Source organism: Nelusetta ayraudi, unplaced genomic scaffold (genome assembly GCF_046127955.1).
Source record: "Nelusetta ayraudi isolate G7.1 ecotype Tasmania unplaced genomic scaffold, CSIRO-AGI_Nayr_v1 ptg000042l, whole genome shotgun sequence".
Classification (NCBI taxonomy): domain Eukaryota; kingdom Metazoa; phylum Chordata; class Actinopteri; order Tetraodontiformes; family Monacanthidae; genus Nelusetta; species Nelusetta ayraudi.
The window spans coordinates 8,005,384-8,020,300 of NW_027466092.1; the positions used below are offsets into that span (position 1 = coordinate 8,005,384).

A 14,917-nucleotide genomic window follows, 5' to 3' on the forward strand; every position below is an offset into this window, starting at 1 on the left:
TCAGTAGCTTGAGTGATTGATGCCGTCGTCTGAAAAACAAATCATTTTGTGGATTAGCAAGCTACTTGTCATTTCTGGAAAGCTTTAAGTCCACAGGTGTTTTCTATCCTTGTAAGCAAGCAGTTTGCATTTAAAAAAAAAAAAAAAATCAAAAAAAAAAAAAATCAAAAATCAAAAAACAAACTCAAAATGGCAATCTTCCAATTTCCATTTTTCCTTTGGCTTAAAATCACAATACATGTGAACGTATTGGAGAGATTGTAGTGGATATTTTACCTGTAATACCTGACCGTTTGAATTGAAATTAGCCACTGGTGGCTGCACTGTGTGCTGACTGTCAAATAATACTGAGTTAATATCAAATGGTTATAAGTGAAAGTCAAAGAATATTGAGTCATTTAGTAATCTCTCTCATTGCTAAAGCTGCTTGCAGTTCACTGCATAGCAATGCTTTTATGAGGAGATTAAGTGACAGTGTTGCCAAAAGCCCTGCTGGCTACTGCCTTTGTCTAAATCCTGTTCAAGCCTGTGCAATGGTTGTAACGGGTTGATCGTTTTGATATATACATACATCCATCCATCCCATTTGTTCATTTCAAAGAGAAGTTACTGGCATTCACTTCTCAATAGGATTCTGGTGGATGCATCCCAGTCAGCCCAGCTTCTTTGCTTTGTCTTTGAATGTTGTTTAAAAATAAATAACAGCATACTCGTATTGAAACTTTAGGCAAAGAACAATTGAAAGGTGTGTAAATAGTTTGGATTTTGTTTGAAGAACAAAATAAATACTGAATAAATAGCATCTAGAATTGAATGACTGCGTTGTCTTTATTTATTAATTCCATTATTAGAGTTTTTTTTTCTTTTTTCTTTTCATCTTAATTGTTTGCGCGCGTGAGTGATTGCACATATAATGAATTAAGTAAACGATTTCCGCTGAAACGCGGAGCCCTCTCGGGAAGTCTCGCGATAGTTCACAGCACATGGCTGCCCACCGTGTTTACAACTTGTCGTTATGAGCTGTCTGAAGGAAACGCAGAGCCCCGAAGTTAAAGGACGTATTTAAAGTTGGCGCACGGCTCGTATCCCCTCGTCTTTTTGTTACCGACGAGGAGGAAGTGTTTTCGTGTGAGGTGCAAAGAGGAAAAAGGGCCAGCCAAGCAGCAACACAGGTAGGTCGGCGCACCGCGCACTGCTAGCAGAGGCTATGCTAATAAGCTAAGTGTGGTGCGACAGTTGTCGGTAGCTGAGAATTTAAAGCTCAGCGATTCTACTTTCACTCTGACTGAGCTCACTGAACATAGCAAGGATGTGTCGCATTGATGCAAAGTGAGATATCGACCACCGTTATTTTATTTTATTTATTTATTTATTTATTTTTTACCATTATTGCTTTTCTAAAGCAGCATTTATGCTAGTTGAGAGTCGGTCCCAAGTCACGGCTAGCCACAGGTGTCTGTCTGTTAAGGTTGTTTTCTCTCGCACCCATATGACGGACAGCGTCACATTTATGTCTTTTCAACGTCAGAACCGGTTTGAACCCACACAATCCCAAATGTGTCTAATTTGTTTTGCTGTGTATTGCAATTTCGACTCGGTTTCTTTCCGTTGATTTGGTCCGTCTTGATGTTAAGTCATTGTCTTTCCAGGCCACTTTTAGTTGTGATGTACCCGACCCTCAGCAGACACAAACACCCACATTGCAGAAGGAAGCACTACCCCAGTAGCACCTACCTCACTCACGTCTGACAGCCAGTCACCAGAAAAAGGGCAGAGAAAAAAAAAAAAACAACCGGAAACGGAGATGTCCGACTCAGCAGAGGGTGGCGAAGGTGGAGGTGGCACAGCAGGTGCTGGGCAGGATGCAGAGGCAGACAGCGAGCCTCCTCTACGCCCACCGCCTTTACCTGAAGGTGATGGAGCAGAGCTGGGGAGCGTGTCGGAGGAGGCAGCGTTTCCATCTGCCAAGCGGCTGAAATTGAGTGAAGCGACCAAGGGGCCACTGCAGCCCGACATGTCCCAGAAGATGCGCGACGAGGTGAAAGCACAGACTGACCCTCTACAAGAAGAAGACGCCTCACCCGGACCAGGTAAAGTATCTTGGGCGCCATGTGTCAGTTGAAGATTTAGATGCACTGATTTGTATGGGGTCAAAACAGTAATTTGCCTGCTTGTCAATACCAAACCATACCAATTTATTTCTTTCCTTTTTTTTTTTCCCCAACACATACGCTACACAATGAGCTAAGTGTAAGCCGCTGCCATCACGCTTTACCTCATTTTCAATGCAAATCTATAAATATTTGGACACTTTGCACTCTTTGATTCTAGGAAAAGGACCACTCCAGTGTGAGGAGGAGCAGACCGTTCAGGGAGGCAAGGCGGTAGCTGCCCTTGCTGGAGGTGATGAGGAGTGCTGTCAGAATGGAAATACAGTCCACGAGAGCCACTTGGAAGAGCAGGAGAGCAGGCCGGAGGAGGAGCACAGCAGCAACCATTCTGCGGACAGTCCAAGTGAAGGGCAGCAGTAAGTAGAGGCGGTTAGTTGCAACATGACCCCAATGCACACATTTGGCCACAAAAAAAATCGACTCAAACTATTTCCAAACTCAAGGTAAAGGCTACTGTCTGTTTGCAAGAATATTAATCTATTGTAGGGCTGGACGATATAGAAAAAAAGCATATCGATATAAAAAAAAAAATCATATTGATCGATATCAATAATTATCAAAAAAATTTAAAACATTTTAATTGCAGTGCTGGATGTTTTATACTATTACTTCATGACTGACTTTTAATAAAGAACACACAAGCACTGAATTCAAATTCAAACTTTTATTCAACCACCTTTTTTAAACACAACTGAATTTTTTATTTTATTATTATTATTATTATTTATTTATTTATTTTTAAAAGAGGCTGAGATAGGGCTCGAACGTGCGACTCGACCAGAGGTCCGACGTTGTAGCGTAGAAAGAAACGGATAACGGCTCGTTTTGCACTGATTCCCTGCACTCGTTGTACAGACGAGAAAGAGCTGTGTTTGAAAAACGCTTGCGATCGGGAACTTCATATCGCGGGTCAAGAGTGGCGAGAAGCTGTTTGAAGCCATGCTTTTCAACGGTCGTTATTGGCAGCATGTCCCTCGCCATGAAACATGTTACTGCATGGGTGATGTCCTTATGCCGCTTGGACGCTTTGTCGTATTTACTGCAAGAAGTCCAGTTTGGTCTGCTTTACTTGCTTGGCGCTGGCAGCGGATTCCTCCTCCGTCGTGGAGCCGCGGTGCAGGCGACACGGCTCGTATTCCTGCGGATGCGACTAGTTTAGGTGGTAAAATTTTAATTTAATTTTAAATTTTGTCGGACTTGAAAAAGCCAAAATATTGCCGTGCTAGTGAGCTACTGAAACCTTTTTTCGGGACGATTTCCTCCGCCTCTCCTTTCTGCGGCATCTTTCTACAGGTGCTCTCTGTTGTGGTTTGAGAGGGGCGGGGCTTGGTGACGGAGCGTACCTGGGTCTGTGATTGCGATTGGTTGGAGGAAGAAATGACCGTAATATTAAGCTACATGATTGGCTATGATGAAAAAGGAAGTGAAACTTTTTCTATCTAACTTTTTATCGACCCCTTTTTTTCCTATCGCAGCACACGTGTATGGATCGATATATATCGTTATCGAATTATCATCCAGGCATAATCTATTGTATTAAACTGTCATTCAACTCCAATAATTGAGCGCTCTGACAAGAACTGTTGTTTTTGTACTTGCATTTTTGGTAAATCAGTGCTCTAAAAATAAGCTATTTTGCTTAATGGATGGTTCATAATGTTGAGTGATTTCCCATCTTGTTCTTTCAACTGACGGCTTGTTCTTTGTTCTTGTTTGACTCCAGCCTTGGCCTAGATTTTACCCAAAGTCCCCAGATGCTAACCGGATCCTGGACCGAGTACTCAAGACTTCCGGAAAATTATCTCAAAGGCTGTAAATGGTAATTACATTTCGACAGTATTCATTTATAATATTATATCCTGAGTTAAGTGTTGAATAGCTACTTTTTGTAAAAAAAAACAAAAAAAACAAACAATACTCAAATTTATTCTATAATATCAAGCCAGTGTCAACTTTGTCTAAATGTTTGAGACAGGTTTGGGCTCCTTGATATCTTTTTTACAGTCTGGACAACACACATTTGTACATTTTACTATTCTGAAATATCAAAACAGGATTATTTGCTTTGGAAAATGATGTGTGGAACTTTTTTGTGTTAAAGCTAAGCAATAGCAGTTTCATCTCATTGGCAATTATCTGATATACTGACATCTGACCAGAACAAAACACAAACAGGTAACAATATCTTGGCTAACAGAATTCTTTTATTTGATGTAATTTGATTTTTTTGGAACTCGACCAGACAGCACCTTTTGATACAAGTGGGACCTATTGTACGCAGTATGTTCTGATTGCATCTTGCGTCATAATGCAATCATAATTGCTTAAATTCAAACTTAGAGGGAACAAATTGGACTCTAAATAGAAAATACATTTCAAACTGCCTTTGCTGTTCTGAGTTTTCTGCAGTTGGCAACTTAAACTCATCCTCCACCCTTCTCTTAACTAGGGCCCCTGATGGTTCCTGTATCCTGACCAACAGTGCAGACAATGTGCTTCGTGTGTACAACCTCCCCCCAGAGATTTACAGCTACAACTGGGACATGCTTCCTGAGATGGTAAGCAAAGATATCTTTACCTTGTTTGCGCACAACACAACACAACACAACGCAGCACAAATTAATTCACATGTTCTGAAATACACTGGGTCTAAATATGGAGACCCTTAAGTCACGCGTAGGCAAGAAACATTTACATTTTATGACCACAACAATTGTGTGCAGTTACTAGCAGAGGCTGATGCAATAAATAAAAAAGATATTAAACAGTTTTTCTCCTCCACAAAAGTCTCTCTCCAGAGAAGCAAACAGCCACATAATGCAAACCCTTATGTGGAACTGAGTACCGGTACCTAAACAGTAGTTCAAACTAACCACAGGTGGTCTTGCTAAATAAGAATAATGTTGGTTTCTTTGTCATTAATTAGAATAGTGAAGATCACAATTCCATTTTCCTTCTCACTAAATAATAGCATTCACATTTGATCCACTGTTCAAGGTCTGTTTTATTCATGCACTTCTGTAAACTGTGACATTGCTTTGATAAAATGAGCCAACATGAAGGGAAGAAGTGTGACATGTTCAGAATTTGCAAAATGTTTTCCATCCTTTTTATGCTTTTAATATTTAGACTCACTGGCCACTTTATTGGGTACAATGTTCAATAACTTGAACTAAAGATTTTTTTTTTTTGTCATAAAATTGTTAATGAAATTGGATGTGAATATGTTTGATTTATATACCTAATAAAGTTTCGAGTGAGTAGATACAAAAATCGATATTACATTTTCCTGAACACACACACAGTGCTCTGAGAGCAAAGAACACGATTGTCCCTTCAGCCCCACTTTTATATGAAAGAAGCATCTTAGTTCTGTTTTATCCACAATGTTCAAGGAACAGGCTGATGCGTTCAGTCGTGTCTCGAAGGGATTTTATATTTCTCTCTGAATTTAGAGGCATTGCCAGTAAAGGTCATCAACTTGCTGTGTGCTGGCTGACCTTTTTCTGCCGCACAGGTTGTGTCAGAATCAACTGAGAACAAACAAAAACATTTCAATCTGAGTGAGCAGCGTGAGAAAATGTTTGACTTGAGATCTCCCCAGAATAGTTTTAGAAATATTGAGCATTGACTCAGTCACTTAAATGTATCACAACCTGGTGGTGTATTGGGATCACTGAACAAAAACAATTACCATAGAATCCATTTTTTTTTTTTGCAATACGGAGCTCCAAGACCTTTTGTAAATGGCGTCGAAAATCGAACTCTGTTGTATTCCTCACACGGTGCCACTCAGGCTGTCACACTGATTCTCAAAGCAAAGAACGGCCTCTCTGGTTGCCTGTTTAGGTTCAACATCAGCACTGGTGGGACTCTATTATTGTTTTGTAAGTACTGTTTGTTTGCCTCCTCTCTTGCAGAGTCCAGTGCTGAGGATGGCAGAGGGAGACACCGTCTACGACTACTGCTGGTACCCCAAGATGAATTCTCTGGATGCTGACACATGCTTGTAAGTCCATCATTTCCAGAGTTTCATCCCTGAGCAACAAGAAGGATGAGACTTTTACACTCCAGTGTGGCGCTGTAGTGCAACGCATTGTGTTTTTCATCAGGGCCAGTGTCTATTTGTGCTTCTAGTCTCAAATGACACAAGAGAAAGTAGACAGTAGTTTTGTCCTAAATCATAGGCTTCTTCAATAATGACCTGGTAGTTTGGTAGTTTGGGTTCATAGGTGGAAGAAGTGCATTGAAATATTTTAGAACAATACCCACACTCACATCTCTTATGCACATTGCATGAGGTGGTGGTGTAAGTGTTAGCGTGCTAGCTAACAATATCAGCCGTAAAGCTGATAACATTGACTGATGCTTCAACGCACTGCAGAGAATGCATTACTGATGTTGTTTAAAGTCTTCATCGTAGAAGAAGAAGAAGAAAAAAACAAAGAGTCGCTTCCACTAAGTGGAAAATGTCACAATTTGGCACAACTTCAAGGGTTTTATGCCAAAATAGCATTTGATTTGGGACACAATGTCTGGGATCGTTTTTCATATTGCTTGCTTCAGTAATTAGTTGATTGCAGTTTTAAGAAATTGACACCCATTCCACTTCACATTAGAATGAGCTTTAAAATGATAAAGTGATAAAGTTCTTCTAACGGCTTGTTTTGGATTTGCTTGCGTTGGCTGACATGAAAATCAGCCCTGAGGTGTTTGAACTGAAATGTCCCTCTAAGCCTTCCTGGTTGACCAGCCACTTTTCTCCCCCTGTGACTCACTTGATCTCTGTGGTATTTGCTCTGTCTCGCTGGTATTGGCGAAGCTGTAAAAACTCTGTGCCGTCACTCATTATATTGAGGAGAGTTGGCCTTCATGGCGGCTCCCTCCGCCGCTCTCCTTCCACCCGCCGAGTCCCGGGGAGCCCTTCCATCCGACTCAGCCCGCCGAGGCTCGCCACCTGGAGGGCTTTTTCTTTTTTAGTTTTTTTTACGACGCCGCCGGCGCCCCCTTTCTTCCTTTTCATGTCACTTTCTTTATTACGCGCCACATGCGTGCGGCCGCACGCTCCCGCAAGGCTTTTTGGAAACGCGGCCATTATGACATCAGCGTGTTTTGGTGCTCAAGCTGCGAGGCGACGCCCAGCCGCAGGAAGTGAAGCGCCGTCCGCCGGGCGAGAGCCGCGGGGCCGCGCTAACGAGCCGAGGTCGAGCTGCCAACAGTTTCTCAGCGAGCCTCCCCTCCCGCGGCTCCCATCATCCTCCACTTACAGCTCCCACCCGCTGACAGATCCGTCTGATCGCCGCCCCAGCGCTGGCGCCGCTCCATCCCGCCGCCGCCACCAGGCGTCCTTCGTTCTGCGAGGGGGAGGGGCTGGGGGAGGGGGGAGCGGAGCGGCGCTGGGGTTTCAGGAGCTGCGCGTCCACACGTGAGAGCCGGCGGAAACTGTACAATGATCAACAAGCGCCTCACGTGGACGGCGAGCCACTGGAGAGGCCCACCGAGGCTTTTCAGGGTAGTGATGGGAATTGCGGCTCCTTACGGAGAACCGGTTCTTTTGGCTCGGCTCACTGAAAAGAGCCGGTGACCAAAAAAAAAGTGGCTTCTTAGATTTCTTGTTGCTTATCTTATTTTATTTCCAAATGATGTGCTAAAATTAATGACTGATGATATCAAAATATTGAATGTGTATCATTTACACACTCAACATGGAGAACGGTGCTGTAAAAGTACACACTTGTACCATGTACAAGTAAAAGAACACATCAACAACACATCACAACAAGATGAAAAATAAAAATTGGCGAAACAAAAGCAAACTCTCCACTGAATCACATTCTAGATCGCCACCAACTCAGCGTCAAAAAAACAAAACAAAAACGTCTCCCAATCAGGAGCCGTCTCTCTTCATTCACTTCAAAGTTCTGGATCTCTGAACCGGTTCGTTCGCGAAGGACCCATCGCTGTTTCAGAGGAGCTGCCTGGCTGTCAGGGAGACGAGGCTGCCGGTAGGAGGTGACAACAGGCCGAGCTTCACTCTCGTCACATCGCCGCCGCCGTGAGTCAGACGGCGGCCCGAGCCGCGGGCCGCGAGGCTGCCAACGAGCCGCAGCAGTGGAAGCTGCCCGGTGAATGACGGGTTGAAACCACTAAACCCACCTTTCATCACCTTTTCGCTCCCTCGGCGTCTGCAATTTTTTTTTTCGACATCCCTCTTTTTGCTCCTCATTTCTTCCCCTGTTCCCTTTAAAAGTGGCCCTCAGTCAGCAGCCAGCCCCCCCTCCCAGGAGCGAGGGACTACGGGCCGCTGCTCCGGCCAGGTCCAGGCACGGCTCCAAGCCAGCGCTCCTCCAGCATTCTAATTAGGCTGCTCCCCGCTCTGGAAGTAAAGCGGCGGCTCGCGGGGGCCGTAACGGAACACGACAGCGGCGGGCGGGGGGGCTAATTTCCTTTGTCTAATTGAGCCGCAGTGAAGTTTCAGCATTTGTTGGCTCTCCCAGTAATTAGAGTTGAAAAGGCCCGGCTCCGTCTTTGGCCCTGATCTGAATCAATAAGAGCTGCGCTGCGGCGTTGTCTCCATTAGACACAGCTTTGTGTGTTTTGATGCATCGGCACATTGTGCAGGATGTGCTGCGCTGGAGGTCAGGAATAGAAAGAAATGAATAGAGAAATGATTTTGATTGAATGTCATTGAAATCTGCTTTGTTTGTTTTTTTTTTCAGGTTTGTTTCATGTTCTTCTTTTGGTTCTTGGACAAAAACTCACCATCATTCTTTGTTCTCTCACGACACAAACGTTTTCTTATTTGTTGAATGCGCCGTTTTTAAAACGTCTCATAATATATTGCTTCAATTTTGGTTAATAACTTTATTATACCCCAGTAATGCCTCACCTTTTATCTGTCTTGAGTTTTGTTCCCCTCTTCCGTGCCTGACCTCTGACTCTGACCTCTGACTCTGACCTCTGACTCTTTCTGCAGTCTGGCCAGCAGCAGCCGCGACAACCCCGTGCACGTGTGGGATGCCTTTTACGGGGAGGTGCGCGCCAGTTTCCGACCCTACAACCACCTGGACGAGTTGACGGCCGCCCACTCCCTTTGCTTCTCGCCCGACGGCACACAGCTGTACTGCGGCTTCGACAAGACCGTGCGGGTCTTCTACACGGATCGGCCCGGACGGGACTGCGAGGAGCGGCCCACCGTAGGTCGGTGAACGCCGCCTGAGCCCAGTTTGTTTTACAGGTCTAAGAACCTTCAGAGATCTCCAGGAAACAGCGTTTTTTTGTTTTGTTTTGTTTTTTTTCTTGCCCTCTCTGACCAGCGTCGTTTCAGCTTCCTGTTGAAACTGATGATTCGTCACAACTACATCATTTAAATAAGTGAAGCACTAAAGTTTGAAAAGCAGCACTTCGCCGTTGCTCAAGGATGCTCCCAACTGCGTGGAGTTAAGAATGATTTACATAAAGAACTGCCTTTGCGAGTTCTTCTCTGGGAAAAAAAAGAAACCTAACGAGACAAACAAGAAGTAAAGTGGGAACTTTGTGAAAAGAATAATAAGCTGAATTCAGAGCGCTGGCATCTGACAGCTGGCTGTCACATCTCACAGACTGAAATCCCCTTGAAAAAACAAAGAGGGACAATTTTTGTTATGTCTTTTTGCAAAAGAGGCGAAGGCAACAGATCGTTTGTGCTGTGATGGGTCCCCAGTCTCTGTCACCACCTTCAAACAAGAATCATTTTCATGCAATGTTTCTGTGATGCACTGAAAACAGCAGAAGCAGTGTCGTGCAGATAAAGTGTTGATGCGAGCCACGTACATAATGATGTCAACAGGGTCCCCTAATTATTTACTTAAAACATAAGAATGGGCTAAAAGTGAGAATTCAGGGTTTGTTTTTATCCAGCAAGTGAAAGTCGGTGCTGGTCTCCTGGCGGAGCGCCGGTCTGTGGTTTCTCTTTCAGCCTCGTCAACTCTCTGAAGGGATTAATAGTTGGAATTAAAGAAGAAACGCACGCCTAATCACAAACCCAGTTTTGTGTGGACTCGGCCAAAAACCCCGAAATCTGCTTCTTTGCGCCAAACATGTGCTCCAGTGTTTCCGTTAGAGGTGAAGAGAGCATGAATTTGGCAGACGCTTTGACTTCTAAGAAGAAGCAGACGACCCGAATTCGAGCTGATGCCGTTTCGAAAGAATTTTTTTTTTTTCCTTTCAGTGATGTAATTAGGAATGCGTGAGATTGGAAGTTCACTCTTCCTCCTGGCCAAACTCTCGCTCTCTCCTCCCGGCTGCAGTGAAGAAGCAGGGCCAGAGTGGCATCATCTCCTGCTTCGGCTTCAGCCCCTGCATGTCCGTGTACGCCTGCGGCTCGTACTCCCGCTGTGCCGGCCTTTACTCCTGCCAAGACGGCACCCTGCTGGCCCTGTTGCCCACCCGCCACCACGGAGGCCTCACCCACCTGCTCTTCTCCCCCGACGGCAACTACCTGTACACCGGCGGGCGCAAGGTGAGGCCTGGGGTTGACGTCGCCCGGCTGTTTGCAGCAGTTGAGTGTGCGTAGCAAGTAGGAGAGTACCTGGTTACATAAGCCAAGACTGCAATAAAAAAAAGAACAACATCTTGATTGGCTGGGTTGACATCAGACTAAGGCAATATTTTGTTTCAAAGGGAAAAAACTTTATTTTTTGTTGTCCTTATATTGAAAATCCAATGTCTAAGTATTTACAATGCTTTTCCTTGTAGCTTTATGTTCCCAGTTGGCAGAAGTTGTCAAAAAGCAGATTACCAGATGCATAGAAGTTGTTTCATAGCTGAGGAACCAGATGTTCCTTGCATAGTTTGCTCTGAATAGAAACTGAAGGACAAGTTATTCACACTAAATTTACCCCCCCAAAAAGATACAAATAATTATATTTAAAAAGAAAACACATTTTCTTTCTTCTATTTTTATTTTGAAAGAACAAATGACAGCTGCTTCCACCAAACAGCTTAGATTTGCATATTATTTCTATGTCAGAACAGATAAATACTTCCGTGTCCCGGGTTGTGTGTGTGCAGGATTCAGAAATCTTGTGCTGGGACCTGAGAGAGCCTGGAAATGTTGTGTTTTCACTGAAGAGGAACGTTTCCACCAACCAGCGCATCTACTTTGACCTGGACTCGTAAGTCTGCTTTGTTTTCAACTTTCCAGACCGACTTTTCCGTAATGTGCCTGAGTCGCAAGTGTGACCGACTCTGATGATACGTGATTCTCCATGCAAGTCTGTTTCGGAACTTTCCTTTAGGTCGGGTAGATATCTGCTGAGTGGAGACACGGAAGGAGTGGTGTCGGTCTGGGACACGCACACGGTTCCCCCCGATGGTAATGAGGAACTTCTTCAACCTCTGCTCAGGTTCCGTGCGCACTGGGACTGCACGAACGGCATCAGGTAACTTGGTTCAACGTCTTCCAGCACCTAAGGCCATGTTCCAGTTCCTACTTCGTCAGAAAATTTGAATGAAGAATTTTCAAGTTGCTTTACTCATCCTCCCAAGTTTCGCCCTGGTGAGCATCACTCGGTAACTACACTGCAATTTACTTCTCGTTCAAGCTGCGCATTGAATCGCAAAGACTTCAGCGACGGAAGAACCTTCTCCACTTCAAAACAGCAACACCGACATGAGAGAGAAAATGAGCCGTTGGCGAAAATTCCTCTCCTTCAGTCGAGTTGCGCGTTCTGATTGTCCTGCTCCATTGTGCTGTGGCGATGCAAACAAATTATCCAAAATATTTGGGACGGAGGAAATAGCTTTAATTTCAGGGACTGCAGTGTGACACACTAGCGCTAGAATTAATGATTCTTGGCAGCAGAAAGTGGAGTCTTTTCTTTTTCTTTTTTTTTTTGCACTGGTGTTCCAAAAATGATAAAAGATTTCAATCTCTCGCCACTTAGAGACTTGCAATCTCAATCTACCCCATACTCACTTCAAGGGCCGGTTATGGTTTTTATATTGGTAATTTACTTCCCATAAATGCACACTAGACTCAGCTCAGTGGTCTAGTGGTAGAGCGTCTGCCCTGAGACTGGTAGGTTGTGGGTTCAATCCCCAGCTGGCAGTCATACCAGACACTGTAAAAATGGTAGCCATTGCCTCCCTGCTTGGCAGAGAGGCAATGCGTTCTCTCGGTATTCAAGGTTGGACTTGGGGGGGTTAGATCACCCAATGGTTCCCGGGTGCCGCACAGCTGCTGCCCACTGCTCCCTCAGGGGGATGATAGGTCAAATGCAGAGGACAAATTTCACATCTTCAGGATGTGACAAACACTGGGACTTGATAATAAATTATAGGTGTATATTTGCAGTACAATGAAAGTAATTTGGTTTTCCTACCTTTAGAACAGTTCTCATAAATATATAAGAATATACATACAGCAATCATTTTGCTTCCAGTTAGCTGCCATCTTGCACCACCATAATCCTAAGGAAGCCTGGTGTGGACACTCCACTCCAGTATCCAGGTTTGGATGTGCAAGGCCATCGTAGTTCACTGGCAAGCTCAGGATGGGGAAGGGAGAGTGAAAGATGCTAGAATTTAAAATGTTGCTGTTTCTTCTTCAAAATCTCCAAATATTTCACAATCTTCAATTTCTCAACAGCGTTCACCCGTTCATGCCCCTGCTGGCGACCGCCAGCGGGCAGCGGCAGTTCCCCTGGCCCGGTGACAGCGAGGGCGACTCTGCCTCAGACGGCGAGGGAGGAGGCGACGATGCGGCGTCCTCGCCGGGGCCGGGGCTTCGGCAAGACAACACCTTGAGTGTGTGGTGGGCCGGGCCGCTCAGCTCCATCTCCGAGGGGACCGAGGACCAGAGCTCGGTGGTGGTGGAGGCCGTCTGAAGCAAAGTCTAACACACCGATGATGTTGCGTGCGCCTGCCTCGTTCTGCCTGTATTATTTTTTAGGAATTGATACTTTCTATTCATATCACCCGCAGGCTTTTGGAATCAATTATTCAGTCATATTTACTGTTGATGGTGAAGCAGCTTTGTGAGGTTCAGGTGAGATGTGGGCTTGTGTAAGGTAGAAAATAACAATTTAAAATGTGTGCCTATTTTTTTTTTTTAACACTTTTATTGTGAAACGGCAGCGCATCGGTAAGTAATTAGGTTAAATGTAACGCTAAGGCTGAAATACAAGCAGCCAGATGTTTATCTGTGGCAGTTTTTGTGTCGTCGATGCGCAGCGCTGCCCCCTGGAGTTCCTCACTGCCAAGTGCCGTTTGTGTTAGTTTTAGCCTTTCTTTCGTGAAATGGACAAGTTATGCTATTTTTTTGTAACCCCATTTTTAAGCCATGGATGCGGCAAAGTGACGTGTCGCTTGTGTGTGTGCGCGTCCTCAAATGTCTATATATTTTTGTAAAGCGGTTGTGCTCGACGCTGCCGTGCAAACTTGATGGCAGTGTCCGAGAGTCAACGTGGCTGGTTTGCCATATTTCCTTGATTTATATTTTTCTTACAGGCTGCGTTTGGGTTGCATTTATACCCGTGTGACGCAGCACAAAACAAATATGTATTTGTACGACTGCATTATTAATGTATTACAGCGACTGGGCTAATGCTCACATTGCCATCTGTTCACAGTTCTCTGGTTAGTTTCACCTTCCTGAGGCAAACAAAGGCGTGAATCTGCTTTCGAGTCTGCGCTCACCCGCATTTCCCTCTGTGAGACTTTGCTGCCAAAGAATAATGCCTACAAATGTTATCTGCTATTGTTACATGACACCACAGACACAGACTGGACTTGTTTCACGTGGCGATGGGTATTTAATGTCAGCCTTGATTTTTGCTCTGTTTTAAAATGAGTAGATGTGGCAACAACAGGTGGTTGTTTTATCCAAGCTGGCGTGCATTAAAAGCATATATCTTTCAGCATCATGGTCTCATTCATTTTTTTTTCCCTCTCCCTCTCATTAAAAATGGTCCAGGGTTGGCAGCGCTGTCATAAATCCCCAATGAATGCAAGATGATGTTAACACTCGAGTCAAGAGGCGGTCCTTGAAAGCTAAAGGGACTTTTGCCTTCTGTTTATATGAGACGGAAACTATTCATGGCACCTTTTCCCGCATAACTTCAGTGTATAAATGCGCACACACTCTCGCTCTTTGATTGAAACCACGGGGGCCCCACTGAGTGGAGAGCCGGGCTGTTGTGTTGTGCCGGTTGCCTAGCAACCATCTCAGCCTAGGGAGAAGGAAGTGGGTAGTGAGACGACGGGAGGAGAAAGTGGGGCGCAAAGAGGGAAATAAGCCAAGTGTGAGAGATGGTCCAGCAGTGGTTTGTTTGTCAGCTGCTCGTCCGATAGGCCCGTGTTGTCTTTGTCACAGCTGCGTGCGTGCGCTAAACACTAGTGTCCTCCAGCGGCTGGGGAAGCTGACACAGACAAGCACCCTCACATCGCTGAGGTAAACTGCACATTTCTGTCTCTGTTTGCTGTTGTTACATGCATTCCCCTCTGCTGGAGACCTCCGTTTCTGTTTGCACATTTGAACAGAAAACCTCAGGGAGTTTAGGATGTGCTATTTCATCTCTGAAAGGTTGTGTGCGCTTGTGTCACTTGTAACCTGGTTGGTAAGAAAGCATCTGACAAATGAATATTTATTGCGTGGCATCATATCTCTCTCTGTGCCGTCACACTAGTTACAGCTATCGAGCAGTAAAACTCAATTAGACTGTTGAGGTGGTCACTCATCCTGTGGCAAACACAGCCTTGTCTTT

At 44.8% G+C, this 14,917-nt stretch overlaps 1 protein-coding gene across 1 annotated transcript; it reads left to right on the plus strand.

Moving 5' to 3' along the window:
- The first annotated feature begins 956 nt into the window (after positions 1–956).
- wrap53 (WD repeat containing, antisense to TP53) lies at positions 957–14,074 on the plus strand. Its single transcript, XM_076034055.1, has 11 exons — positions 957–1,172; positions 1,650–2,090; positions 2,338–2,527; positions 3,895–3,990; positions 4,621–4,729; positions 6,092–6,180; positions 9,148–9,371; positions 10,460–10,671; positions 11,223–11,326; positions 11,450–11,593; positions 12,802–14,074. The coding sequence occupies exons 2-11, from the start codon at positions 1,805–1,807 to the stop codon at positions 13,037–13,039; spliced, it is 1,692 nt and encodes a 563-aa protein (XP_075890170.1). The 5' UTR covers positions 957–1,172; positions 1,650–1,804; the 3' UTR covers positions 13,040–14,074.
- The last annotated feature ends 843 nt before the right edge of the window (positions 14,075–14,917 follow it).